This window comes from Saccostrea cucullata, unplaced genomic scaffold (genome assembly GCF_032062105.1).
Source record: "Saccostrea cucullata isolate Sc308-1 unplaced genomic scaffold, CSIRO_AGI_Scuc_v1 ctg5216, whole genome shotgun sequence".
Taxonomy (NCBI): domain Eukaryota; kingdom Metazoa; phylum Mollusca; class Bivalvia; order Ostreida; family Ostreidae; genus Saccostrea; species Saccostrea cuccullata.
In genome coordinates this window covers 7,754-35,711 of record NW_026930489.1, presented here as the reverse complement: position 1 = coordinate 35,711, position 27,958 = coordinate 7,754, and the positions used below count along the sequence as shown (strand labels likewise).

The 27,958-nt window shown below is 30.7% G+C and overlaps 1 protein-coding gene across 1 annotated transcript; it reads right to left on the bottom strand.

The window, feature by feature from the left end:
- Window positions 1-274: 274 nt before the first annotated feature.
- On the bottom strand, window positions 275-12,694 carry LOC134228754 (uncharacterized; the record flags this gene model as incomplete). The annotated part of the gene is made up of 8 exons (XM_062710451.1): window positions 12,576-12,694; window positions 8,126-8,370; window positions 7,834-7,931; window positions 6,706-6,793; window positions 1,693-1,805; window positions 975-1,215; window positions 578-618; window positions 275-418 (listed from the first exon to the last, which is right to left on the bottom strand). Coding segments are annotated over exons 2-8 (960 nt in total), but the record flags the coding sequence as incomplete, so codon positions are not given.
- Window positions 12,695-27,958: the final 15,264 nt, after the last annotated feature.

The window sequence follows — 27,958 nt, the reverse complement described above, 5'->3', positions numbered from 1 at the left end:
CTGCTGTGACACGGGGCCTCGGTTTATACGGTCTCATCCAAAGGTCCGCCCCGTTTAGTCGCCTTTTACGACAAGCAAGGGGGTACTGAGGACCTATTCTAACCCGGATCCCCACGGGGCATTTTGTATGAATTTTTAATTAACATTCTTTAAGATTATCCTCATTCATGGTGATGATATCATCATCAATTTAACGTTTTGCTTTATATAATACCAGTAAAAGTACAAAACATTCAGTTGCATTTAAATATTAATGTACTTTAAATTGTCATACTTTTCCCCCAATATACTCAATACTCTTCTTGTTGAATGTATGTTTGGGAAATGCAGATTCAACGGTTGGTTTTGGTATATTCCATTGTCCTTCTTTCAGGAGGTACATTGATAAAATATTTGGGTATTCTGTGGTCAGTTTCCCCTGTGATTAAAATACAAAAAAAAAACATTACAGGAAAAGATATTTTATGTAGAAAAAGGTTAACTTAACTTACTTCATTACAAGGTAAAGCTTTTTTTTAAAACAGGACAGAATAATAATATCACCATTATCAACACCAACACCTTTATTTACACTTACAAAAACACTGTATTTCCGGTCTGATGGAGATGCCATTAAAACTAAAATAAATAAATAAAAATATATAATTTGATTGCTCGAGCATAATGTAAACAAACCTGGAAATTGTTTAATTGAATCAAGGTTATGTTTTGCTTTAATTATTTGGTGTATTGTTAAAACTAGCATAAAGTTGACACTTTGTTGATCATAATTCAATTTGACATGTACACCAGTAAGGTTTATCTTCTAAAATCTGTTTTGCTGTATTGTTTACAGTGTTGTACCCTCTCCGGGGGATTTGGATAGCAAAAAAAAATAGCACGTTATCATTTGAAAGTTTCAATGAAATATTCAAACATTCACTTAGCCCTTTATCGGACAACAAAACTCTGAAAGGAAAATAAAACCCACTTACCTCCGATTAGTAAGTAGCAAAGAATGGCGTCAACATTTAACGATTGACTACAAAGCAAATCACTCAGAAAAACAATTTCATTCAAGGATTGATTGTTGCTTTTCTTGAACGATATATTTAAAGGTTTTATTCGTTCTCTTTGCCAAGGAGCTTTCATTTTGAATTGATGTTCCAATCCTTTATATCCCTTTCCTTGACAGATGTTTAAATCCGTTAAAACAGAAGCATCATCTCCAGATATCTTTTTAAAAAGACACGAAAGAGTCAATAGTGTAAATACCATACAAGTGAAACGAAAAATGTGTTACAACTGCTTAATGATTTTGTCACAGAATGCCTGAATTGCATTATCATACAAATCACATCGATTCTAAACAATAATTTTAGTAAAATATGATTATATTTTGAATCTATACGGGTTTATATAAAGCAAAACATTTATTTTACTGATGCTACGTCGATGAAACAACACTTACTTTGTTTGTTAAAATGATTAATTACATAAAATTCTTTCATTGTGTTTGCATTTTGGTAACAAAAACTGTATTTGATCTTGTTTCATTTTTTTCAAATAATTCCTGATTTACAATGTTGATATTTATCCAATTAAATATTTATAAAAAATGATAAGATTTTTTCACTAGTTGAAATTTGAATTACTTATATTTAACTCTATTAAATATGAGACATGATTTAAAAAAGGGCATAAACAACGAACCTTGAAAAATATGATAGGTATCTTGTCACCCATCGCAAAGTCTAAAACTTTTTCTGAAGCCTTCCCATTCCCCAGGGAAACAATTATTGGTAGAGGAAAATCGGCTGATAAATCTACAAAACATAACATTACAGTTAAATGACAATTTTTTTTTAAGATAATATATAAAATAAAATTGTAAAATGAAATAGAAAATCATTTTTTTTTTTTGGTTATGCAATTAAAAAATTTTATTTGGTTTTAATTAGCAATGCTGCTTATGAAAGATCGTGATTCAGTGATATATAGATTTTCTCATATCACAATACAAAACCAACTATAACATAAATCATTCTCTATAAAAACCTAGAAAATAAAGAATTTTCTAAACAAACATGTCCAAGTTTAAAATAAAAAAAATAACTTTGTTAAAAAGAAATTATCAAAGTACGATTAAGAAGGAAAGGGAACTGTTGGGCATCTCAGTAAATTAATTCTTATGTAACAGTATTTAGTACCATTCAGATTCATATTGACACCAAAGCAGTCCCAGAAAGCAGTCCCCGCAGTAACACTATAGCTCCGTAAGTGCGTAATTTCGGCAGGAGAGGGGTCAAGGAAGTCAGGGGATGATTTCTATTATAATATTTTAATAAATTGAAGCTGTTAAATCAACTTAGTAGAAGTTAGTTGATTCAGCAATTCTAAAAAAAAACAACTTGTCATTCAGTAGAATATTAAGATGGACATGCGGCACTGCATTCTATTTTACTAAATTAAAAAAAAAAACGCATACCGTGCTTAAACAGAATGCTAAATGTTTTTTTACCGCCTTCAAATAAAAGTTGATATTTATTAAATGACTACGAAATAAAATTATTCTTACATTCTTCTGTCACAAAAACAACGTGACAAATTAGTTGGCGATTAATTTATGAATTATGTTTTGATTTATAGACAATTTATTAAAAGCGTACACATATTAAAAAAAATAAACATTTGAAAGTCTTGGGCATTGTGATTTATTTTTCTATTTATTTCATTTGTATTTACCTGGCCGATTTATAAAAAGCAATACAATTGTATAAATTGTGTCAACATCTGATGTTTTGATCGCCTTGGTCATAATTAGCACAAAGACAATGCATGTTATTTGGGTATCAGCGTTAAACGAAACTGAACAGAGTGGTCAACAAGGACAAATTATTGCTAAAACATCTTTTAATAATTACGTATCAATTTATTTTGGGATTAATTAACTTGGATGAAATTATGAGAGCTCAATACGTGTGACTTACAGATGTACACTCGATCATATACACAATGAAACACTTAAAACCGAGAATCCAACGATAAATAAACTGATAAGTCATTGAAAATGATAATGGCTGAAATATATACTCGGAAATATGTAACAAAGATTGTTTTTAAAAGCTCCCATACATACAATGTAAAAAAAGGATTGAAAGAGTGTAGTATGAGAATCGGTCTTGCTCTTTAATAAAAATATCTACTTAAAATCTACATGTAATTTTTATTGGAAATAAATAATTCAAATTAAATTTTCTATATTAATCAAATAAATATGAGGACCAATATTAACCATTCAGAATAAAGAAATTGATTTATTAAGGTGAAAAATTAATACATGTATAGCAATTCACTGTGTTTGAATTTCAGGTTATTAAAAGGTGTGAACGCTCGGGTATGTTAAAGAAGCATACACTGTATGTCATTTCTCGGAAAATAAAGACCTTTTTTTAAAAAAAGTTAGTTTGATAAATTACCAAAGCCGCTGATAAACGTAAACTCTTATTAACTATTGCACACAGATACAAGTGCCACCACATCAAGTGAGTCCTATTAAAACGAAATTTTCCTTAATGAAAAGGCTAACAGAACAACAATACCCGGGAGGTTAATAATTTATTTGAGTAAATAATCTGCTAGAATCCCGTTGTCCTGACAGTAAAATAATTATTCCACACATTTACACGAAATATTATTGTTTTGAATTTTATACATATGAACCGAGATTTTTCTTAACTGGGGATTCTGGCAGCACGCTCCAAGTTTGTCAGAAGGCAATCTTTCCATCTGTACAAATCTTAAGTTTTGAAATATCCAGCTTATTGTTGTTCTGTTGGATTATTTTTGCCACGAATGACAGAGGGAGGCCGACCGGGATACGTATATAGCTGCCTCACTCACGGTCTTGGAAAGAGAATATAATCGAATATAATCGATGAAAATAAATTCGCATGCCTGTTTAATTAACTGAATTCCATATGAATTTCATAATATTTATGATATTTCGTTTAAGGTAGGATTCATCTCACATTACTTGTATTCAAAAAATGAAATTTTCACAGAATTAAGACAATATCACTAGGTGATGGTATCACTGAGATTAAATTTGACCATTTAATATTAGAGACAAGGCCAGGTCAAGGTCATTACCTTTTCACTGGACGTTAAGAATAAAAAAATACTTTTTCCAAATACGCGATCCCTACTTGTATTTCGAAAGATTGAATACTTTTCTTTTTGCATAAAACGATTCTACAATAAAGGGCCTATAGGATGATATTATAAAATCGACATAAGTGATTTCTCTAAAATGGATATTGGCTAATCTACATTTTTTCTACTTTTTAAAATTTCTAGGATATATTAGTTATTTCTATATGCTTCCTATATTTCTTTTTTTTTTCTAATTTACCCATATTGTGAAGTTGTCACATATATATACAAAATGATACACAAACAAAAATATGTGATCGTTTACTTAGAATGAAATAATAATTTTTAGGGATTTTTGGCTCAGATATGTACTAAACTATGAAGCGCATTTCAAAGACGAGATAGTTTTAGTTTGTTTGAAAATCTTATTTAATTGATATATATTTTGAAACTTTATTCCCTCATTATTAATTTAACTTGAAAATTTCTTTAAGGTAAGTCACTCCTCAGCTTTTTAGAAAAGTTCACGCAGAAGCTTTTACTTCAAAACTACTTATAAAAATTCAATTTTTATAAAATATTTAAATTCAACAATGTAAATCTTTTAACATTCAATGAAAAAACTGCTCAAAAATCTACAAAAAAGCAAGATTTATGAGGGACTATTTCTTTTGGTGGAAGGATATTTCGCAGAAAATTCTGCAAATCTGTACATTTACAAAATTTAATGTAGTGGAAATTTAGCCTCACATACTTTTACTCGGAGAATATTTTCCGGTTTGATATTGCTAAAAATATTTAATATAGGTCTTAATGTATATTTTTAGACTAAGTTTTACACCTTCCCTCAACAAACTTTTCCAAAAAATGAAAATATATAAAAGAAGTCAAGGTCAAATTTACACCATTTTTTGACTGAAAATCACATATTTTGACAAATATTTCAAAATTAACATCACTGACCCCACCTTTTTCTTTCATTATTTTAAACTACTCGATACTTGTGACTGATCAGCACTCAAGTCGTAAAAAGTTTGATATAAGAAAAAAATTTATTGCCTATTAAGTTTTTTAATACCTCAAATATGCTATTTTTTAGTGCAAAAAAGTCACACAATAATTTACGCGCATTAATTTGCAAGATTTGTTTAATGATAAATATTATTCAATCTATTTTACGTAAAATAAGATTATATTTATTGCCATGCTTACATCTAATCAAATATAATAAGGGTTAAAGTAATTAACCAAAGAGATGAAATTTAAGTGCAAAAAGGTCAACTCAAATGTACCGTAGATCAGTAGGATGCACACTGACCCCCTATTTTCTTTGCGATTTTGAGTTACACTTTATGAGTACTTATCCAAAATATACTTCTCGAAAAATCCTTGATATACCAAATTTCAGGAGTGACTTACCTTAAGTCTTTGATTTTATAACAATCATAACTGCATTTATTGTTCTATAATAATTTTGAGAGGCAGAAAAGAGGATATTTTCATACGCCACTATTACATGTACGACAAAAAATAATTCTCTGCTCGTATTCAAACGCAGCTTACCATTTCTATTTGAGGTTGTACAAAGTACAATTGTGATGACGAAAAAATGGTCTTTTTAATCTCTTACACCTTTTAAAATACGTAACACATAAAAGCAAATAAACTTTAAACATTTCATCATGTCAGAAACCAGAGAAGATTCCTACCTAAAACTCCATTTTACGTATCTTTGTATATGCTGTCTTAGCAAAATTGTCTTTACATGACATGATCAATTCATATTATTTATTATGACGTCAGCGGTGGTAGATTTTAATCAAAATGACATACAGTATAACAAAACAAAAACATTTTATTTTTGTTAATGTTTACACGTTTCTATTCATTTCTATAGTTAAATTACATCTCTAATTACCAATAGTACGAAAACATGTGTTCTAAAATAAATGTCATCTCGCCTACTATGACTTCATAACGTAGCACTGATTTAATCAAGATAGAATATTTTGTATTTTTCCTTATAACCCTTTCTGGGTTTTTTGGTTTAATAATTTATTCTATGTTTCTATACGCGTATTGTGATTTTCTCAACAATCAAGAAATGACTGGCACTTTAGAACTGTTCATATTTGTAAATATGACCCGAAAAGAAATGATCATCAATTTCAACTGCCTTTTATAGTTACGTTGTTTGTTGGTAATATCATTCTAAATAAGCTCCACCCATTAAATTAATCAACTCCGCCAATTGAGACTGATGGGACTGTAAGGACTGCTTTTTGGGACAACTTGGACTGCTGGGACTGCTCCGGGACTGCAGAAGGTCTGCTCTGGGACCGCCGTGGGACTGCTTTAGCAGTCAAAAAAAGAGGATTTCCCGGAACTGCTTTGTGTAAGGTTGGTCTGCTTGATAATGCATGTAATGTAAATGAACTCCGATGCTTTTTCTTTTAATAACCAAATATGGTAGCAATGTTATATCACATGCACGCAGAATCCTTTTTCAGATAATATTATCGCATCCAAGTAAACTGTGATATTATTTGACAATCATTTGTTTTTACATACTTTTGATCATTTGCGTAAAGTAAAGAAATTCATCTCCTCCATCGGGGTCGCCTTTGTAAATTGTAGAAATATTCATGGTGATAAGAGTCTGAAAAAAATTATTGTTGAAAGAATAAATGCAAACTTTAAGACCCCTAGAAGATTTGATTAAGCATCGTATACCCACCTGCCCCCTAAAATATATGGAGATATGTAACTGATATAGCACATTTTCCCGTACACCGTATAGATAGTTTTCGACAAGCCAAAATTTAGTAAACGTTACCTCCCGTGGGCCGCAATATTGGAGGTCGACTCGGTGATTTTTCCTCTTCGTCTTACCAAGTTGAGGAAGATGTAGCAGAAATATTTGGTGGAAAATGTTCATTGATTTCTTTTTTTCAAATAAAGAAGGCTTCTAAAAATTTATATACTTCATTTAAAAAATGATTCCTAATTAAAAAGCAAATATAAAAATTTAAAAATCGGTTGTACAGTGAAGGGATATTAGAATTTCGACCTCCAATATGACAGCAAACGGGAAATAACTCTTGCTAAGTCGAAAACTATCTATTGACATAAAGTAACACATTTAATTATTATATAAATATTGCATGTAGTTGAGTGTAACATTGAAAATTTTCATCCCAAGAAAACCATTGTTAACCGAGGCGCAGCTGAGGTTGTCAATGGCTTTCTTTGGGTGAAAATTTACAATGTTACACTCAACTACATGCAACATTTATTATATTATACTGAATGTTTTATACAAATACGTGTTACTGTTACATGTACAGTGAACCGTGCGCGCATAAATTCTGTGCAGTCGCTATTTTTTGTAATACCACCCGTCGTCAAGCATTGTTGACTGTTGCTAAGCAGGACGGCTTCATTATTCAGCGGGTAATGTGTTTTTTATCAAATGTTTCTCGACGAATCAGATTCAAGTAATTTACATGAAAGTAAAATATTAAAAGATATTTCATTTTCGATAAAAGTTTTTAAGTTGAACTTGAAAAACGTTTTGTATGCATAGGTTTAAAAAAAAATCATAATCACTCGATAATCTTATAGTAAAAACACTGTAGAGAAGGTATTTAAGTGTGAAGATTAGCAGAAATTATAATGCTATTCTTAAATCAGCTCTACCTTGACAATGGCGTTTGTCGTTTGCTTATGCACAATAGCATTTCCCTTGTAGAAAAGGATCTTTCTAGCTACTACATAACACGGCATGCCTGTTTTTACTACAAAGTAAATGGTTTCGTTGAAGGTCTACGGCAGATATTAAAATAACTTAATTCCAAATCAGATTTTCAAGATATTTTATACATAATACTTCAAATGAGCCTTATTGAATCTATATATTTAGAAATTAAAACAATTACATGTATTTCAAACCCGACTTTTTGGATAAAATCTAATATTTTTTTTTCCTTACTCCCAAATTCTTTAATTTCTTCTAACCATTTTCTTAAAGAAGGTTCTTCGTGGTCAAAAACATACGGATTGTCTGCAAATATGACATACAGTTTTGGTCTGAGTGATTTCGGAAATGATGGCCTTTCTAATACTTCTGTGAAAATTCCCATGGGTTTCTGTGGTTGGCTTCTCATAATAGACAATTTCAGCACTTCGATACTCATTTTTGGTGTTTCAATCGCTTCGATTTTCATGCATTTGTACCTGGAATTATTGAAAAAAAAAGTTTTCATTTCAATTTACTCATCAAAGATCAAAGATTTTAGTCATTGCTTTATTTCTATCCAAGTCGATGAAGCAACAACATAGGAAATAATATACAGGGTGTTTCAGAAAACATGCTACCATTTTGATTGATTAGATTTTACTGGTGTTTTAACCAATACCATGCACCAACATATCTAATTAAAAGTCACAACTTCAAGATTTATTCTCATGAAAATAAAGATAATACGGCATATAGATGATGAATTACAAAAGAAAATAGAAACTTTAAAAAAAATTCACTTAGTTAAAAAAAATGCTCTTAATATCGTCATTTTTGCTGCAAGAATAAATCTTTCCGATGCAAGAAAGTTCTCATTACTATTGCAAAGAGTCTCTTGGAAATGAATCAGGTCTCATTTTTCAAACATTTTAAGTTCTCTCTCTCTCTCTCTCTCTCTCTCTCTCTCTTTTGGGGGGGGGGGTTAAACACTTTTACAATTAAATATCCCAACAGATAAATTCAAGGGATGTTACGTCTCGTGAGTGCGGAGGCCCAATTTTATGGATTTGAGAGAAATGAATGGTTCTCAAAACATTGTTCTAACATGTCCAAGGTTTATTTCAGCATCTGATCTATACTAGACTTGCTCAATTTGTTCACAAACTCATGCAGTTATTTTACAATGGGATATGTCTCTGGAACAGTGCCTCTTTCGTAACATTTTAAATTTTTTGTGTGTTATAATTGCATCTTTCTTCATTTTCCCCCTTTTTGATTGCGCTTTAACTCTTCCATTTGGTACAAAATTTAACAGATATACAACTTCCACTTCATATTGCTATTAGTAAGTTCTTTGCATTCTGTGAACCTTATTTTCATGCATTTCCCCAATCACAGGAACTGGTGACATGCTCTTATTGAGTAGCATCGGAATTTCCTACAATTGCTTTTTATTAAATTAAACTTAAAGAATGTTGAATTCCCTTTATCAGTGATGACAAATTTGACGTTATAATTAATTCAAATGGTAATTATTTTCTAAGTCTTTGATGTTGATAAAAACTTTTTAGCATAATTTTATATAAAACTTGCATATGTTCTTGTTTGTATATCAATATAGTGAGGAAAGTAAATGTTTGCATGTTTTCTGAAACACACTGTAAACAAATAAATAATTAAACAATTACCTAAAAGAATTGATTTATATATTATATTAATTATGTACAATGTATGTAGAAAAGTTAATATTCTTGTTTTCCATCAATTGATCATGTCATGTTTCATACGCACCTATTTTAAGATTGTCCGATGGCTTTAAACGCATTATTTTTTTTTTATTTTGAGCTAATTTATATAACTTATGCAGACCTGCAACTTTTAAAAAGATATTTACCGGGTTATATATTTAGGCATTTTTGTGTTGAAAAAATCATTTTGATGATCACATGATGTTTCTTGAAATATTTACTTAACATTTCACGAAAATTTCATCAGCAGAAGTAATGAAAAAAATAGTCGACAAATAAATCAATTAAGAACCCTCACTAAACTGCACACTAAAGAGTTTTGATTTTAAGGTATTTTTCTGCATAAGAGTGATCTGCCCTTAGATCTAAACACTAATAAAAAATGAAATATATCAATATCACAATATGATTTCATAACTTCATTCTTACGTTACATCATGATAAACTGCTTGAAGGAGATTCAATTTGCAGTCCTTGAAATAAATACATCCAGTAGCTACAAGTACGAAAATGCTAACCGTCTTTCTTTTTTGTATTGTGTTGCTATGAGAAATATTAACAGAACTTATCTTCTCGAAATCAGGACTGAATTCCGAATTGATAATACAATAAAATTCAAGACGGGATTTTCAGAACGTTCAAACACGCATAAAAAAACGATTTTTATTTGCACTTATTTAGATCGTTCTGTAAACGATTAATATACAAAAAAAGATGTCAACAAATATCGTTCATTTCTTTTTAGATTATTCTCTGATCTTAATTTCGTTTAATTTTGATTTTTTTTAATAATTGACATTAAGTAACATATTTTACTTACTTAGATTGCCTCGTGCATATGTATACACTAGGTTATTTATACTTCTTGTAGAATATATCATTTTGCAACTATTCAAGAGTTGTTTTTCAGGTAATGTCAATAATTTAAAGATCGAAAGAAAAAAATTTCAAACAACATTGAATACGTTTCTCAAATAAAACAGTAATTGTGACCCTCTGAGTGCTTCCAAAGCATATGAAGGTTCTGCAAACATTCAATTAAACCTGTTTATGCTGAACTACAATATAATTTAAAAAAATCATGAACTTTTTATTGACTACTATACAAAGATAATAAGCTTCTTTAAATTTTGTTAAATGCTAATTAGGGTCTTCCGTCTCCAACGGAAGACCTTTCTATCATTCTATTGTTTCTTTTTCACTTTTATTAGGATCTTCCGTCTTCAACGGAAGACCCTACTATTATTATATTCTATTGTTTCTTTTTCAGTTTTCTTATTATAATTCTTCCTTTTTTTCTTTAAAAAAATTATGCAGAAGACTTCTGAGATGTCTCTTCCGATTTGCTTCAAATTTTCATGGTAGATGTGTTGACATCTGAAGTTAATTCCTGCAAATTATTTTAGGGCTTTTTACTTCCGGTCGGAAATTATCGCCCTTTGATTGAAATTTAGAGGGCCTCCTTGTCTGTGATGGAACTCAAAAAATGGTTCTAGCAAGAAAGCTGAAATTTTAATGGAATGATAGAGGACATGTTGCCATATTGCACCTGGGTCAGGATATTTTCCGGAAGTTTCTAGTATGGAAGCTCGGTAGGGGTCAAAATTTAGGACACGAATCATGACTGATTTTTTGAGACATTTTGCATCATATCTTTTAAAGTATAATTATTTTGTTAAAACATACTGAGCAATATTTGTGCAGAATGACAGGATCATTAATATGATATCAAGAAAAAAAGTACTGACTCATCACTTAAGGGGTCAAGAGGGACCAAAAGTCTTTTTTCGATAACTCTTTAACAGTCAATATTTGCTATACATTTCTGAAGCAAAAATGTTTATTTAAACAATCTACAACTATATATTCTGATTTTGATGTCGTATGGTACATAATTAGGGGCTACAAGGGGCCAAAATGCTAAATCTTTGACGCTTTATCTCTAAAAAGTTGTAAATATTTTGAGTAATATTGAACAAAAGATGTTCAAAATAATGTATTGAACATTATGCGACCTTTCATTTTTCGCTGACGGGAGTTGAAGGGCTGGACCCTAAATATTTCTTTTTGCAAATAACTCGAAAACAAAAAAGAATCCCTGAATAGTTGTTGAACAAAAAGTGTTCAAAATCTTAACGGCATTAAGATAAAGTCTAGAAAAAGGGACTGGGCACGTAAATTAAGGGCCGAGAAGGGTCAAAACTCTTTAATTTATACGTCTTTAGCAGTCAACATTTTGTTATACATTACTAAAGCAAAATTGTCTTTTCACAACTTTTTCACAAATTCAAAAGGAAAAAATACAAACATGTACCAGCGACAGGTTTATGTTGAACCCAGAGCTAGTCACGGCTTAGAATGCATCAGCTGCATAAGAATTATAACATAATTTTTTAGGCTAGATGTAGCAAAATTATGCATCTAAATGCATTGCCCTGACTCCAAACTACATGAAATTAATGACACATTGTCACGGTAGCTCAGTCGATAGAGCGTTCGCTCCAGGTCGTGAGTTCGAATCTCGAGCTAGAGTGACCTTTGTCGAGCGAAAGATGTTAACAACTGCGCCATGCACTCCGTACCTTAAAAAGAAAGTTGCGGGAATTTTGGATGAAACCTTATTAACAAATGACCAATATCATGACAGGCGTTATCACGATTAAGAACCCTCCCTGCTCAATGGCCAAATAAAAATCTCAATTAAGAGCCCTCCACCGGTATATGGTGTATAATTGCAAGACATTCGCACTTAAGATAAAGTTCATTATTGACTAAACTGCATACGGAGTTTTCTACATCTTTTTTTTGTTTGTTTCTAAATATAAAAAGGAATAAATTCGTGAAAGTCAGTATGCATTGATAGCACACTTGGAATATTATCTTATATGTTCATTTTTTTTTCTAATTGGAAATAAGGCAAATCATTATCACAATAATACTTCATTAATTCTTACCGTGATGATAAACTGCTTGAAGACGATTCATTTTGGCAGTCTTTGAAATAAATGCATTTAGAAGCTTGACGTAGAGTTCTTATTAAAGAAAACTGGAACTGTCTTTTGTTCTTGCACAAATGTTGCTATGTAACATATAAACAGATGTGTTCTTCTTGGAATCAAGACTGGATTCTAAGTATATAAAAATACTTATGTACACGAAGGTGTTTTTACAGGTTTCAGTCATGTGTATACATGGCAGTTATGTTAAGGCTTCCCATAGCTTTAAATGCGTTTAAACGTAACATTATATTGCAAGGTCGATTTTGAGGTTTATTTTTAAGTAAAATTAAAAAAATATATATTTCTTTCTATTATGGACAATTCGTTATCTGATCTTGTTCATTTAGGTTTGAATTACCATGTTTTGGTAATTGCAGAAAGCAAACAAGTCTACCCATTAAAATTGCCTTATGCATACACAAGGATACTTTATACCTTTTAGAATATCAATTTATATCTAATCAATAGTGTGGTCCTCAGGTAAAGTCAGATCTAATGAAGAATTTCACACATCAATAACAAGTTTCTCAAATAATGCGTAATGCATGATTTTCTCATTGCTTTCATACCATGGCATATTTGTTACACACGAACATTTATTTTACTATTTAATGCTAGACAATCTGTATTGTATGATTAAAAAAATCCTAGCTTTTTGCCAATATACATCTACATCTATATAATTATCTTTAATACAGATCTGAAGACTTTATAAACTTCTTTAATTTAACTTTAAATGATTTCCTTTAAATTCTTAAATTTTAGGGGAAATGACTTGATCAATGTCAAAATTGTTTTTCCAAGAAACTTGGAAGAACAAATATTTACAATTCAGACAGAAAGAAAAAACGGAACGGTCTCTCACTCTCCTACCGTGTTACCATGTTATATATAAACAAATATTGTTTTTTTTTCTAATCAAGACTCGAATCCATGGAGATAAACACTCAAACACAGCCAGAGGACTTTACTGCGTTTAAATAAAAAAGTAAAGCCAAAGCTGTTATGAAGATAGTCAGTGATATTTTAAACATCTTTAAGTAAATCATTTAATCTACCATTATACATCTAGGAGTTTATTGAAAGTACTTTATAATATACATAGATTTAAGCACGTGCACCTACAGTTAATTTTTCTTTTCAAATTCAGAAGTATACAGGAAAAGAGTCAAATTTATCAGTGAAATTGAATTTGGTAATTCCGTGCTCCTTTTCGGCCACAGGAGCAGTCGATTTATTTGTATAAAAGTTTGTCTTATAATGTGCATGTGGAGAACTTAGATATCGCTTTTTTTATTTTCATTGGCTTCGATGGAATAATTTTTTTAAATACATATAAAAATGTTCTTTATTGCTTAATCTATATAACTTGTTCAATACATATGTGAACGGAATGATTTGAAGCTCTGCTTCAATTTAACTTAAATTATTTCTTTAATTCTTACTTTTATTTAAAATTCTATATTTACAATATGAGTCAGTGAATTATGATAAATATTTTAAAAATTACTTTAAATGTTTCAGCTGAGTAACAAGTATAAAATTAATTTGTTAGACTACATGTATCAAAAGTGTACATCTATATGCAATAGTAACACGATGTTGATTTAGAAAAAAACTTGCAATAAATGTCCTTTTTCAGCTACGCATTTGCTATATAAAGTCAAACAAACATGATTTAGATTCACTTGATACCTAAAACCAAGGTCCCATGCTTCTGCGGGCATTGGCAAGATGAAGACATCTTACTGTCTATTTTTTTTCTTAGTGCGAGTAAAGATCTTCATTTGAAATCCTTCAACGGTAAAAGATATACAATATGCATATAATTGCAGGACATTGACCACTCAGAAAAAGTTCATTATTTACCAAATGACTACTTCGTTTTTTATCTTCGTTTTGTTATGTATTCATCAATATAGTTAATTCTATAAATTAACAAAAGTCAATGTAGATTTGAAACATACCGGTACTTGGGATAATGGAGTGGAAACTGATTCGAAAAGTTGTGCAATTTTTCTTTTTATAGGGACAAAATTCAATTATTGTAAAATTGACTTGATCAATGTTACTAGTCTCTTTCCAAGAACCTGCAGGGCAAATATTTACAATTCGAATAGAGAAAAAATGGTCTGTCGCTCTCCTAAAGTGTTAATATGCTAATATAAACAATTTTTTTTTCTAATCAAGACTAGAATCCATGGAGATAAACACTCAAATACAGACAGGGGATTTTACTGCATTGAAACAAAAAAGGTAGAGGCAAAGTAGTTATGAAGATAGTCGGTGATTTTTAAAACATCTTTAAATAATTAGTTTATCTTCCATTATATATGTAGCACATTTTGAAAGTGCTTTATAATTTACATAGATTTAGCACGTGCAACTTCAGTTGAATGTTTCCTTTAAAAGTAAAAAGTATAAAGGAAAGGAGTCAAAATTATCAAAGATATTGATTTTCTTGCATGCATGCGCATAAAAACAATTTGAAATAATATTTAATAAAGGAAAAAGACTTTCACGCCTTATAATGACATGAACATTTGATCATATCGTTAGTCTCTCTATGTAATAGATAAACGATGACGCTCAATTTTAGGTGTTTTATTAAACATTTATTAACTTTTAATATATTTGAGACATAAATACGCAGCATTGTTAAGGCTTGAAAAATGGGGCGGGTCCTAATTTATACGGGGAAAGTCTACTATGACGTCATACAAAATTATGATTTTTAAGTATTTCTCATAATACCTGATAATGAAATAATTTGCAACTTTTAACTGTATTAGCATAATAAGCAACAATATAACTTATCAATGCATTAAAAAAAGTTACTAGTTAAATCCCATGTAGCTGGTTATAAACAAAGCACTGATCATGATGAACTTGTAAACATGACGTCATATTGGTAAAAATGACGTATTTTGTATGCTGTGAGGGGCAGATTGAGGAAATTGTTTTTAACAATGAAAAATGCGTTTTATTATTAAACGGAATATTATTTACAGGTTTTAAATAGTCGATTAATACCAATGTATATCCTTTGTTTCGTACGGTTATCAATTAACTACCAAGAGAATATATTTTATCATTTATCGTATGTCGTGTTTTTACGTATATTTTACATCGAGAGATGCCATATAAAATCGTACTTTCGCAAGGGCATACACTGCATAGATCTGAATCATTTTTTGAATATAGATAAAGGATATTATCCTTACCTTGAAAAGTGCCGCTGCTTTCTTTAAATCGAGGGCGTGATTTTATAAGTACACAAAATATTTGGTAAAAATCAAACATATTTCGACATTGGCCTATTTACTTGAAAATTCAAACTATTAAAACGCAAATTTTATTCAAAGCAGCAGCACTTTTCAGAAACTACAAAGTATGCAGAAACAATTAATAGCTTGAATTTCGTATTTCAACTAGGGTATGCCCTTGCGATATTGAAATTTGTTAATGACCTACATTCAGTGCACAAACTGTGCATTTATCACGTGACTGTCCATTGATGGGACTTAACTTCATTCAGTACAGAGTGGGTTATACTATGCTATTTCCATAAGTATTAAAGTTCTGTGATAATAAAACAGCTAAATTGAAATAAATTCAATTTTTAAAAAATCCCCCTTTTTTGCACGTCTATTTTCCGTTGATTTCTCATAGTAGGCCTTAACAGTGCTGCGAAGAAATTATTTTCTTGGGATCAAGAATAAATTTCAAATAAGTAAACCACTGAAATAAAAGAAAGGTTATTTACAAGGTTCAATCAGGCATGTACATGTCAAAAAAAATGATTTTCAATCGCACTTATTCAATGTTTTTATAAACGAACACTGTACGATGATTTCAAGTTTTCAAAAATACCCTTCAATTTTGGACTATTAATTTTCTCCTCTTAAGTTCATTTTATGTTTGATTTACCATGTTTTGACAACTGCAGAAAGCAAACAAATTTACAAAATGGGACACCTCCTACATAGGCATACACAAGGTTTCTTTTATTGCCTGTAGAATGGCAATTTATTACTAATCAATACTGCGGTCCGCATGTAGAGTCAGTAATTTACAAATCTAATGAAGAATTCCACAAAACATTGATTGCCTTTCTCAAATTCTGCAGTAACGCTTTACTGTATACAGACTTATTTTAGCCCCGTTTTAATTTCGCCCTTTCACATTTGAAACAAGTTTGCTCCGTTTTAAATTCGCCCAGAAACATTTTTGTTTCAGATATTATACTATTTACTTTGAATTTGCCCCGTTTTAAATTCGCCTACTTCCGACAAGGGCGAAAAGAGCGAAAATTAGACAGAGGCGAAAATTTCCCTGTACACAGTATCTTTTTATTGCTGTCTTTCCATAGCATATAAGAGACATGCAATTTTTTTTTTTACAATTTTATGCTGGGCATTCTGTTATGTATGATTTAAAAATCCTTGCTATCTGATTTAACTATTTTTGTTATTTTATCAAGCCAATTTTATGCAGATACCATTTTGTTTATTCCTGTATTGTTCTTAATATGACACCAAATAGTTTCGGTAATGATGACTATTGATTTTTTGACAGTTGTTCAAAACTCATAACAGGAAATAAACATGAATAGGTATTTGGCAATATCATTTAGAGGAATTTTATAGTCTACTATGTAGATTTAGTCAATTTGATTAAATAACCTTTAAGAAAAATTATACAAACAATAGGCCAGAGGGCCTTAAACTAAAGTTTAACCGAGTACCCTAATACACTTATCCACAATAAAATAAAGTTCATCTTTTAGACTTTCAAATCTAAACACAATGTTCATTTACTTAAAACCCAGAAGCAGAGCCGAGGATTTGGAAAGAATTAATGTATTTTCAGTATTCAAAATTGGTTAAAATTATCATGCCTATATATTATAATTTTAATTTTAAAAGGTGCTGGGTTGGGGGGATTTTATAATTTACAATCGATAATTTTATTTTGCAAAGCAAAAAATTAACGTACATGTATTCCTCCATACACGTAATCAACGAAATAAACCAACCCGCTTTTCAAGTATCATGGAATTTAATAAAATTATTAATTTTTGAAAGAAGTATAATATTATTGTAACATTGTTCAGGGAGTTAAATGAAAATTTATATTCTTTTTATTTTAGACATGATGACAAAATTACGGTATAATAAGTAGTTTTAAAAGATAAATTCGTTGGGTTGTAACATCTTGCTTTGTATTTAATATTTGAAATTATGAACCCCGAAATAAAAAAAAGTACGATGCGGATGATTTCATTACCGTTTCATGATGAATAGCTGTGGGTGATTCAACCCCGGTCCGAAGCCCTGGTCAAAACATCTGTTCTCAATTTAACTTTTATTTACCGAGAGACTTATTTATATATGACCATCTGTCTTTTTTTGTTTTCCGTACACGACTCGAAATCTGAATATTAATTACTTCCCTTTTTGACGTCAGATTATAACGACATATTTTGGTGTTACGTGTATTTTGGTTACATCATTTGATTAACAAACACACAGAATATTGTAAAATTGTTAGAACTATTAGTTCTAAAATAAGGAACTTGAGAAAGATTCTTTTCTCAACAAAACATGCAGTATTCTATTCTTTTCAATTGAGCTACACATAAAAAATGGCTTCATTTTACAATTAATTTCGTAGGAAAACACTTACAGGTAATACACTCAGGTATAATCCTGTGTATATAAGTAGCTAAACACAAGTCAGCTTCGTTCCCTCAAGGCTTCTCAGCCACTTCGATTAAGCTCCATGCACCCAACATTAACCTTACCCGAGAAGAAAAACCGACCAATTGAAAACTTCGGCTTATCTAGCATATTTGCTAGATAATCAAAATAGCCAATCACATAGAACCATTGGTTTTATATTTATAAATTTTGATGGAACCACGATGATCTTCATAAACATGCTGTTTTATTATTGTTATAGAAAAAGAAATTAAAAATTAAATGCATATTAACTTTGTACGTGTATTCAATATGAAGCCCATCCTCACATGTGAACCTATGACCCATGGGCCATGAAATTCGTTATTTTTTGAAAGAGGCATCCTTCTTTATCATTATTTTACACTATGGTTAATCGTCATATGTCATTAGTTCTTTTTGGATTTTGCTTTTTAGAAGGAAAACAGTATAAATTAAACTAAACAAATAAGTTTATAAGCACAAATTAAATAAAAGAAATCAAATTAGATTCAATAACACTCTCACATACCAGTTCACACACCGGAAATGAAATAAATATGAACTGAAAACTCCGTCTTTACAAATTATGATACTGTACATAATTAAGTTTAATATTAATTATAAAACACTGATTCAGTATCAGATCTGAAGTCAAATGTATAATTCACCAAATTTAGCCTTTTTAATCAATATTTCTAATTAAAAAAATCAATTGAATTCCAACATGGATAATATAAGTTATCAAATGTAAAGGTGTTCTGCTATTTACAACTGAGAGTTACTCGAAGTTGCAATTCACAAATTGACGTCAACCACTCGTATCCTAGAGAGTACACCACTGCGCTCTCGCCACACAAATACGTATACGTCACACCAAGTTTCATGGTTTTCAAATGGTAGTTTTCTAAGCAGCATTGAAAGGAATAGTTTTTTCTTTCGTTACACGGGTATGTTAAGGCATCGCATGGATCAGAATTCGGCGAATTATCACTTTTTTAATAACATGTAACACTTAATAAATCGGAAAAGTCATAGATGAATCTTTTGTTATCATTATGCATTCTATAGACGTCAATGAGACATAGGAAGTAATTCTTACGGACACCATAACTTTTTTTTATTGTGAATCAAATTAATTTGGGAGACAAAATAAAAAAAAATATATGAATTGATGTTTCCAAAGAAAATGGAAAAGACCTAATTACGAATTTTTAGATGGTAAGTAAAAAAGGTTTTTGATTTATTTTTTTTTACTACATGGAGATTAACGAAACGTTGTTTGTTCTAATATTTTATTCGTCAAAAACATACACAATCACAAATTCAACACAAATACTTTTCAAAAAGTTTACTTTCACTATTTAAATGGTTTTTCAATTAAGGACAGATGCTACAAACAAAATATGGATGCCTGGATTGGTATAAATTTTTTGGCCTAATTTTATTACAAATGATGCAAATAATAAATTTCTAGAATATAAAGAAATTGTAAACCTTCTGTGATATTCAAACGTCTGCCCTTCTGAAACCATCCTTATCAATCTATACAAATATTTTTAACTTAATTAAAATTCCATTTTTATGCAAATTTGAATAAAAAATGAAAAACTACGAGGTGAAAGTTATTCATTTTATTCGTTTAAACATAACCCAAGTTGTTATTTTCAAATTCTTTAACAAAAGTTTGTTTGTATCATCTGTCCTTAAAGGAACCTTAAAAATATTTTATGGAATTTTCTTAAACAGTTCAATTAATGGTAAACTTATTATTGTTTTTATTCTCCAAACACGTTTACGTAATCTTCATGATCACTCCATGAACATTTCATATCAAAATATTAAAGAAGACTTCAAGAAACAAAAATACATATTTTATTTCATCCCTCCATTAAAACACTTTTTGCCATGTTAAAAACTATGTCAATCAAGATATTTGATTTAATAACATCTATCTTCCATTTTTATGGTTGCGTTAACCATGATTCAATTTCGATTTACATGTTTAGAATATGAATTCATCAGGTGATGTCTAAGTCTACTCGTGGAAATGAATAATAACATTGTATTCTTTACACTTACTTCGATCTAAATCACGTTTTTTATTGTGTTTTGTTGCCATTTTCTAAAGGACTTTATGCGACAATGCCCATTATTTGCCACAAAAATCAATCTTTGACAGGGAAATATATAATTATGTTTTAAAACAGGGAGATATCTGCAGACCTCAAAGCACTGGGTATTTGAATGACCCATGACGTCATATTTTTTATTTGAGGTCAGGAAAAAGAAATGTTTCCAATTTCCATGATTTCTACAGAAAATGGTGTATTATACGTCAATATCTTGAACAAATGTAACCGAGCGCTCAAGCTCAATATTTTGGTATAATGTGTAGAATGATAATATCAATGAAATTTATAAATATTGTTCCCAGGCAGACCCGTGCTATATTAGTTTTATAGAAAAAAGGAACAAAAAAAAAAAAAAATAACCTACTTTGTAATTATAGTTTTTCTTTAAATTTAGATATTCATATAAGCACATTTCAAGACATTTTCTAAACATGACTTTTCCGGGGAAAATGTGCAATATATCGCATAAAGTACTTTAGCAAATGAAATGTTGTTTTAAGTATGTGTCCTTACATTTTTTAACAACATTTCATTTTTACATCAATGTAATATGCCAAATCCATATTCGAATTTTTGGAGAGAGAAAGAGGTGAATACAGAGTTTTCAACAATGACGCCAATCGATAGCCCCCTAATAATAAGGATTATGTGACCAAAAAACACTTGTCTCGCTAATTCAGGAAGGCAACACTACTGTAACGTTGCTTCAATCTTGATTTGTGACAAAAGGAGAGTGCCTTTGTACAAATATTCTGCCTAAAAGAACTATGTATAAATAACTCTATTGCTTGTAATATACTCACAATCACTGGAAGCGCAACACCCAAATTTTAGGGTGAAAATTATATACGGGATATATCTATGTACCCACAAAAGTTAGGACATCTTTTACTTTGCCAAATCAGTTATCTAACGGTTGAATGATTTTCTTTCCATTACCGGAAGTTGCTTTTTAGCCCTCTTAACAGAAATCTAAATTTTGCATTTTTAATAAAAAATTACAATATTTTAAGATTTCAAGGTTTTGTAGCAGTTAATTCTAAGTATTGTACTTGAATCCCGGACAAAATATCCTGTGTGATGCATATATTTCATCAAAATGACTGATAGTAAGCATTTTCATTGCTTTTGCAATTAATATAAGGAGAGTTGCATATGCAAATATGCACTATATAACGACTCATCAGGCTCATGTGTTTCAATTGCAGTTTCTTGACCGGAGGTCCAAAAGTTACTCAACAACGCCAACTTAAAGAAAATTCGACCCCAGTTTCTCAAAAACATGCATTTAAAAATGCCTAAGAATATTCATTTGGCTCAGATTAAGACATTAAAAAACCTCATGCATGGTAGAAATCGGGCTGCATTTGGTGTATATGGCGGACTAGGAAGTTTTAATTAAATGGTTGGAAGGGGGATGTTTTAAGAGTTATTTGTAATTTTTCTAAGGTCTAAAAATATTATTTAACGTTTAAATGAAGCATATTTTTTTGTAAATTTACTTTTAACATAAATACAGTGTATAGTCATTTTTAATGTTATCATTAAACCTTTAAAAGTAGCACATAATTCTAAAAGCACCCACCATTCTTGCAAGCAGTCATTTTGTTGAAATATAGGCATCACATCCGGAAAAGAAAGAAGAATTTATTCCCGGGATTTTAGAAAAATACTTTTTGTTAACAACTACAAAACCTTAAAACCCAAAATACTGTTCAACGTGTTAGTAAAAATGTATAATTTTAATTTCTATTGAGAGGGCTAAAAAGCAACTTCCGGTAATGAAATGAAAATCATACAACTGAAAAAAAAGTGATTCGACAAAGTTAAAGGATTTTTAACTGTTTTGATATATAGTTATAACCCGTATATAATTTCCCCCTTAAAATGGGGGTTTTGTGTTTCTTTTGACTGTCAGTATATACCTTTGATCCAATTTATTTACAGTTTGGTAGGTAGTTGTAAAAAGATCCTAAATAAGGCGTTATGTCGACCACTCCTTATGTCTTTCCTTAAAAAAAGTATTAGCAGTCAGTCACATTTCTATGATATAAGATACTATACAAGACTAGGACTATTGAAGCGCTAACATACGAGGGGAGATCAACAAAATTTACGAATTATTTGAATAACTTCCAAAAAAAAAATGATAAAAGGTTTCGGTGTTCATAATTTTCCAAATTAGTCCTCTTCAATTTTTATGCGCAGAAGCAACCGTTCTGCCCATGCGGTGATCAAGTGATATAGGAAGCCACTTTACATCTTCTTTAGCGTTCTGTCACAAAAGCTTAAACATTTTTTCGACCCTTATATTTCTTATCATGGAAGTTATTTTTTTTTTACAACAAATACTTCCCATTTGTCAGAAATGGCCAAATCTCGGCAATAGTATTTGTGGATAATGATATCCTTTTTTCCAGAATGAGCATGATGACAAGCAAAACCCAAGTCCTCTGTCTTTGGAGCGTGGTTTACTGTATACAGGGAAATTTTCGCCCCGGTTTATTTTCGCCCCTTTAGCCGTATCCTCGGTTGGGCGATTTTTAAACGGGGCGAATGCAAAGAATACAGCATAAATTCTTAAATAAAACTATGAGTGGGCGAATTTAAAACGGGGCAAAATTGTTTGCATGTGTGAAAGGGCGAAAATTACCCGGGGCGAAAATAACCATGTATACAGTATTCAATGTGGATAAAGTATGTGTGCATTCTTTTATCCTATCTGATATATTTAATATGTGAATTAAACAACATTTTAGAGGTTTAATAATAACAATATTGTAAAGATATTCAACTATTTTTCTAACCATAAGTTGTCAATCTTTCATATCAAATTACTTAACATAGGAAAGGTCTCTTCCCCAGCTTGGTTTCACTGGAAACAAATTATACATCATTTTTAAACATCTCCCTTCCTTCTCTCATGGAACAGAACGTTTCATTACATATGCTATTTATAGAACATGTGTTCGAGTCCATGTGTGTCAAACATTCTTATCTGAATTGTGGTTTTGTAATTATAGGGATAGTTCGCGAACTTCCTGATCACCCCTCGTATACAAAGATAGCAGGTTACATATACGTACAATGTCCATACATTTGAATGATAACTGGTGTAGGTAACGGAAGTCATTGTTGCATGTTCTTGATGGTTCATTGAAATAAGAAGCATTCGGTCGCAACGAAATATGCAATGAATTCCGTACGTATTTACTTTTTATACGTAAATATTTGTAAAATAATAATGTTGCTTTTGAGAAATATTTATATTTCAATATCATTTTCACGATAAAATTTCCTTAATTAATTACATTCTTTTGAAAATAATGAGGTGCGTCTTTAAAATTGCAATCAATACTATTCATGAAAGAAAAAATGTCTTGTTTTAAATAATATATTACTTATTCAAAAAACAAAAAAAAATCGGTAATGAAAAACATAAGATATTCAATTTTGGAAAGATAAATGCAAAGAAAAAAGTGGGGTATTTTTTCCTTACCTCGGATTTTTTGAGTCGTGGGTCTAGTCAAGCCACTAATGCACAAAGCCAAACAAAACAAAACTGATTTTCATGTCTAGCACAAACCTTACATTAACAAGAATGATAACATGAAATGTCTAAAACTGTGTTAAAAACTGATACATGTAATTCCTTCTGAAATCTAAAAATTCATTCATGCATAAACTTTAGTTTCTCTTTCATCCTATACAAACAGTCAATGAACACCCTCACACATACATGGGATCCTTTGAAGATTTATCAGTAACTTAAAGACAGTATTTACCATGCTATTCAACTTAATAATAATCATATATCCACCGTCGAGCAGCGTTATTCGCAATTCTCTTTTCAGTTTTTCCAAATGTTTTGTTCTGCCCTATGGCTTATTAAAATTGCTAGGAAAACTCCTTTTCAGGTGTATACTTTAGATGTGTAATCTTTTATTCATAAGTCCCTAGGGGCATTATTACTACATATACGTCAAGATGAACTGGATAATGGTATACTGTAATGTCATCAAATGTCTCCATTTTTCGTGTTCTGTTCGTTCCAATTTTGAATGCACGGAAAACTGCCAAAAAACTAACGAAATGCCGGGGACATTTTCAAAAAAACGTTATAATTTATAAGGATTTAAAAAAAAACATTATTAACCAAAATCCTATGCATGTAAAACTTTATTTTCGAAAAAAATACTCGATTATACTCTAAAGAATAACTGTTTTTTTTGGCCAAGTGCTGAAGGACCGTACCATTCCAGCATAATAAAATCTTATTTTTATTTCTATATATGATCTATATTTTATCATAAAACTTTAGATGATCTGAAATATTGAAATAGACATATTCTGAAATTTTCAGCTTAGTACGCTCATTTTTCTTTTCTAGAAAGAACCTCTGTCCAAGATTTTACTGACCAAGCCTCGTATTTGTTTGTTACATGGGTAAAAAAATGAACTTATTAAGATAAAAAGTTAATATTGATAGACCTAGTGTCGTGCAGACTGTCACTTAGGAAGAGGCACAGTACTTTTTGTGTGAATCTGTAATTTTGGTTTTCTGGAAAATAAAAAAAATAAATCAGCACTTTTATATAGATCTTTCCCTCTAGGTAATCAACAGCATAAAATATATTGAATGCAATAATAGTTTACATCAATAATTAGTAAAAAAGTATCCATTCCGCTTTTTCTCGGCTCCTTTATGAAATTTTCAAATCCGTCTCTGATCTGAAAAAAATACATAAAAATTGAATATGCTCAATGCTAAATAAATATCTGCAATATTTTTACGTAATATAAATATACAAATTTATTTTTTGGAAACTTTAACAAAAGTGTAGCCAAATGTTATTGTTTTATTGAATTAATAACTTTTTTGCAGGGGGGGGGGGGGGGTAATGATGCAATCAATCGACTGAGTATAACACCGCACGCAGCAGATGTATGTATCAATATTACGTTTACCACGCCACAACTTATAACTATATATTTTATTGTGAATGAAAAGGAGCAAATAAAAATGTACTTTATCTGGAACTCTGCACCTTATTCTTACATAAAACATATATTCACCGAAAAATATATTATCAGATTTTATGAAACTTGAAAAACATGAAATGCATGAAATGAATTGGATATGTTCTCCTAATGTGACTTGCAGGATCATATACTTTATTCCAATCGTAATTTAAGAACGATAAACTATTGTGTTTTAAATATGTAAAAGACGGTTCATGCATCGAGTTAACATGCAGTAAGATAAAGCTGACCCAGCTCTGCCCAGACCAGACCCCTAACGATCACACAACGAACCCGTGGTGCATTGAAAAAAGTTTTTTTTAGGGGGGGGGGGGTAACTAGGAGAAGCATACCTTTCGATTATTTTCATTGATACTGTGCTTCACTTCTTTTATTTCCTAAAAAATACAAATTAGAGTATGAGTCAATATAAAAATTACCTTTAAAACGATGTTTTAAAGTTAAACCTGATAAGTTAACTTACATTCATTAAAAAATACGAGGGAGAGAGAGAAAAAGAGAGAGAGAGAGAGAAACAGAGAAAGAAAGAGAGAGACTTACTTTTTGTTGATCTTCAGAATCAACTTCCCTGAAAATGAGAAAATGAAATAAAAAGTTTTTTACCCGAATCCTAGTAATAAATATCAATAAAAAATTAAGATTCGCACATATTTAATTTTTTCTCAAAATCAAACTTTAGAAAAGGGAAAAAAGAGTGGTTAATATTTACATGTTTGATTCCAAGGCAGAAATATATTCATGAATCTTCGTTTCCTCTAGTTGATCATCAAAGTTTGTATCATACAGAAAAGCTGAAAAAAGGGGAAACGGATATATAAAATCTTAAAACTTAAACATCTTCAAGGTATGCTTAAATATTGAAAAATATCTGCATTTTCATTTTTTTTTTTTTTTTTTTTTTTTTTTTTACGAATATGAAAACTGTTTCATGAACTACCATGAGTGAGCATAAGTATCTCAATTGCCACGTAATAATACCACACCCGACAACACAACTATTGTGCAATTTTTTTTATTTTAAAAATGACAGTTGAATGACATAAATTTTGTTAAAACTCAGCAGAAAAATCGCGTAAGTATAAGGAATAGGTTTAGTTTATGAAGATTCATAAGGATTACGAACTACGACGTTTCACACCGTCCTATTTATCATGCAGTCCTAACGCTCTTCATGAAATATGCCGGCGTGAAACATTGTAGTTTATAATCCCTTGAATCTTCAAAAATTAAGTTTATTTTCTTAAATATTGTACTTTTTTTGTTTCCTTGATCTCTGTTTATTATTATCATGGTTACAATTAATTTCATATTCCCGCTTGAAAAGTGGTAGGGTTTACACTGATCGGGGAATCAACTCTTATCCACAACTCCTATGATACCTCTGAATGAAATCTAACGGGACTTTTACATATAAAATTCTGCTTATATAATGCTATGTTGACCTCCTCTTTTATTTTTTGTACGGAAACATATTATCAAGTTTCCCATAGCAATATGGAAACGGATAATCTTTTTACAATAGTGATGGGTATGAATCTCTTATCTGCCACTCATTTTATTTCAGCAAAAACGTTAAATGATACTCTGAGATTCTTTATTACATATCGCCATTGTGACCTTCTTTTTAGTTTTTGATTTGACGCTTTTTTTTCGCGTGTACCGGAGCAAAACATATCATTATATGGAAGGCCGGATATTATTTAGTGAGCTCAGTGCTGACAGTAACTGTAGTTTATAATTATTTAAGCAATATTTTTTTAATGTTACCTTTCATAATCTTTTGCTTCCTTTCCTTTCCTTTACAAGCCGAACACTTTCCTTCACAAGGCGAACACTTTCCTTCACAAGCCGAACACTCTCCTTCACAAGCCGAACAGCTTGTCCAAATTAACAAATGGAAAAAAAGAGCAAGCAAGGCAAAACTTTGCATGTACAAGGGGAAAATTGACTGTAAACTATACTCTTCTAAAAACCAATACTGAAGTTTGGACCAGTGGAATTTGGATCGAGCACGTACGACAGTGATTGTATTGCTGAAAATATAAATATTTGTATCAAGACAAACACTTTCTTATGTAGATACAGTACCGGCCAATAACAACCTAACAAAAAAACGAATCCGGGGAGCACCCCGGGTTCGCTCTCCGGGTCCGTTTCGGTTTTGCTTTGGGTCTGCAAGGGCTGACCACAAGAGAACCCGAAGCACGCCCAAAACTGACCCCGAACGGGCACAGAACAAACCCTAATTTCCGAAAACACGTTCGGTATTGTTTTAGAGATCTGTCATTCAGGATTAGCAATTATCCAATTAGCGCGTCAACTAATCAAAATGGCTTATTGATCTGTCGAATTGGATAAAAGATCGAATATGTTGATGTTCTACGATATAAATCCAAACTTGTACATCAGGCACATATAAGCGTGTTAATAAACAGTGCAA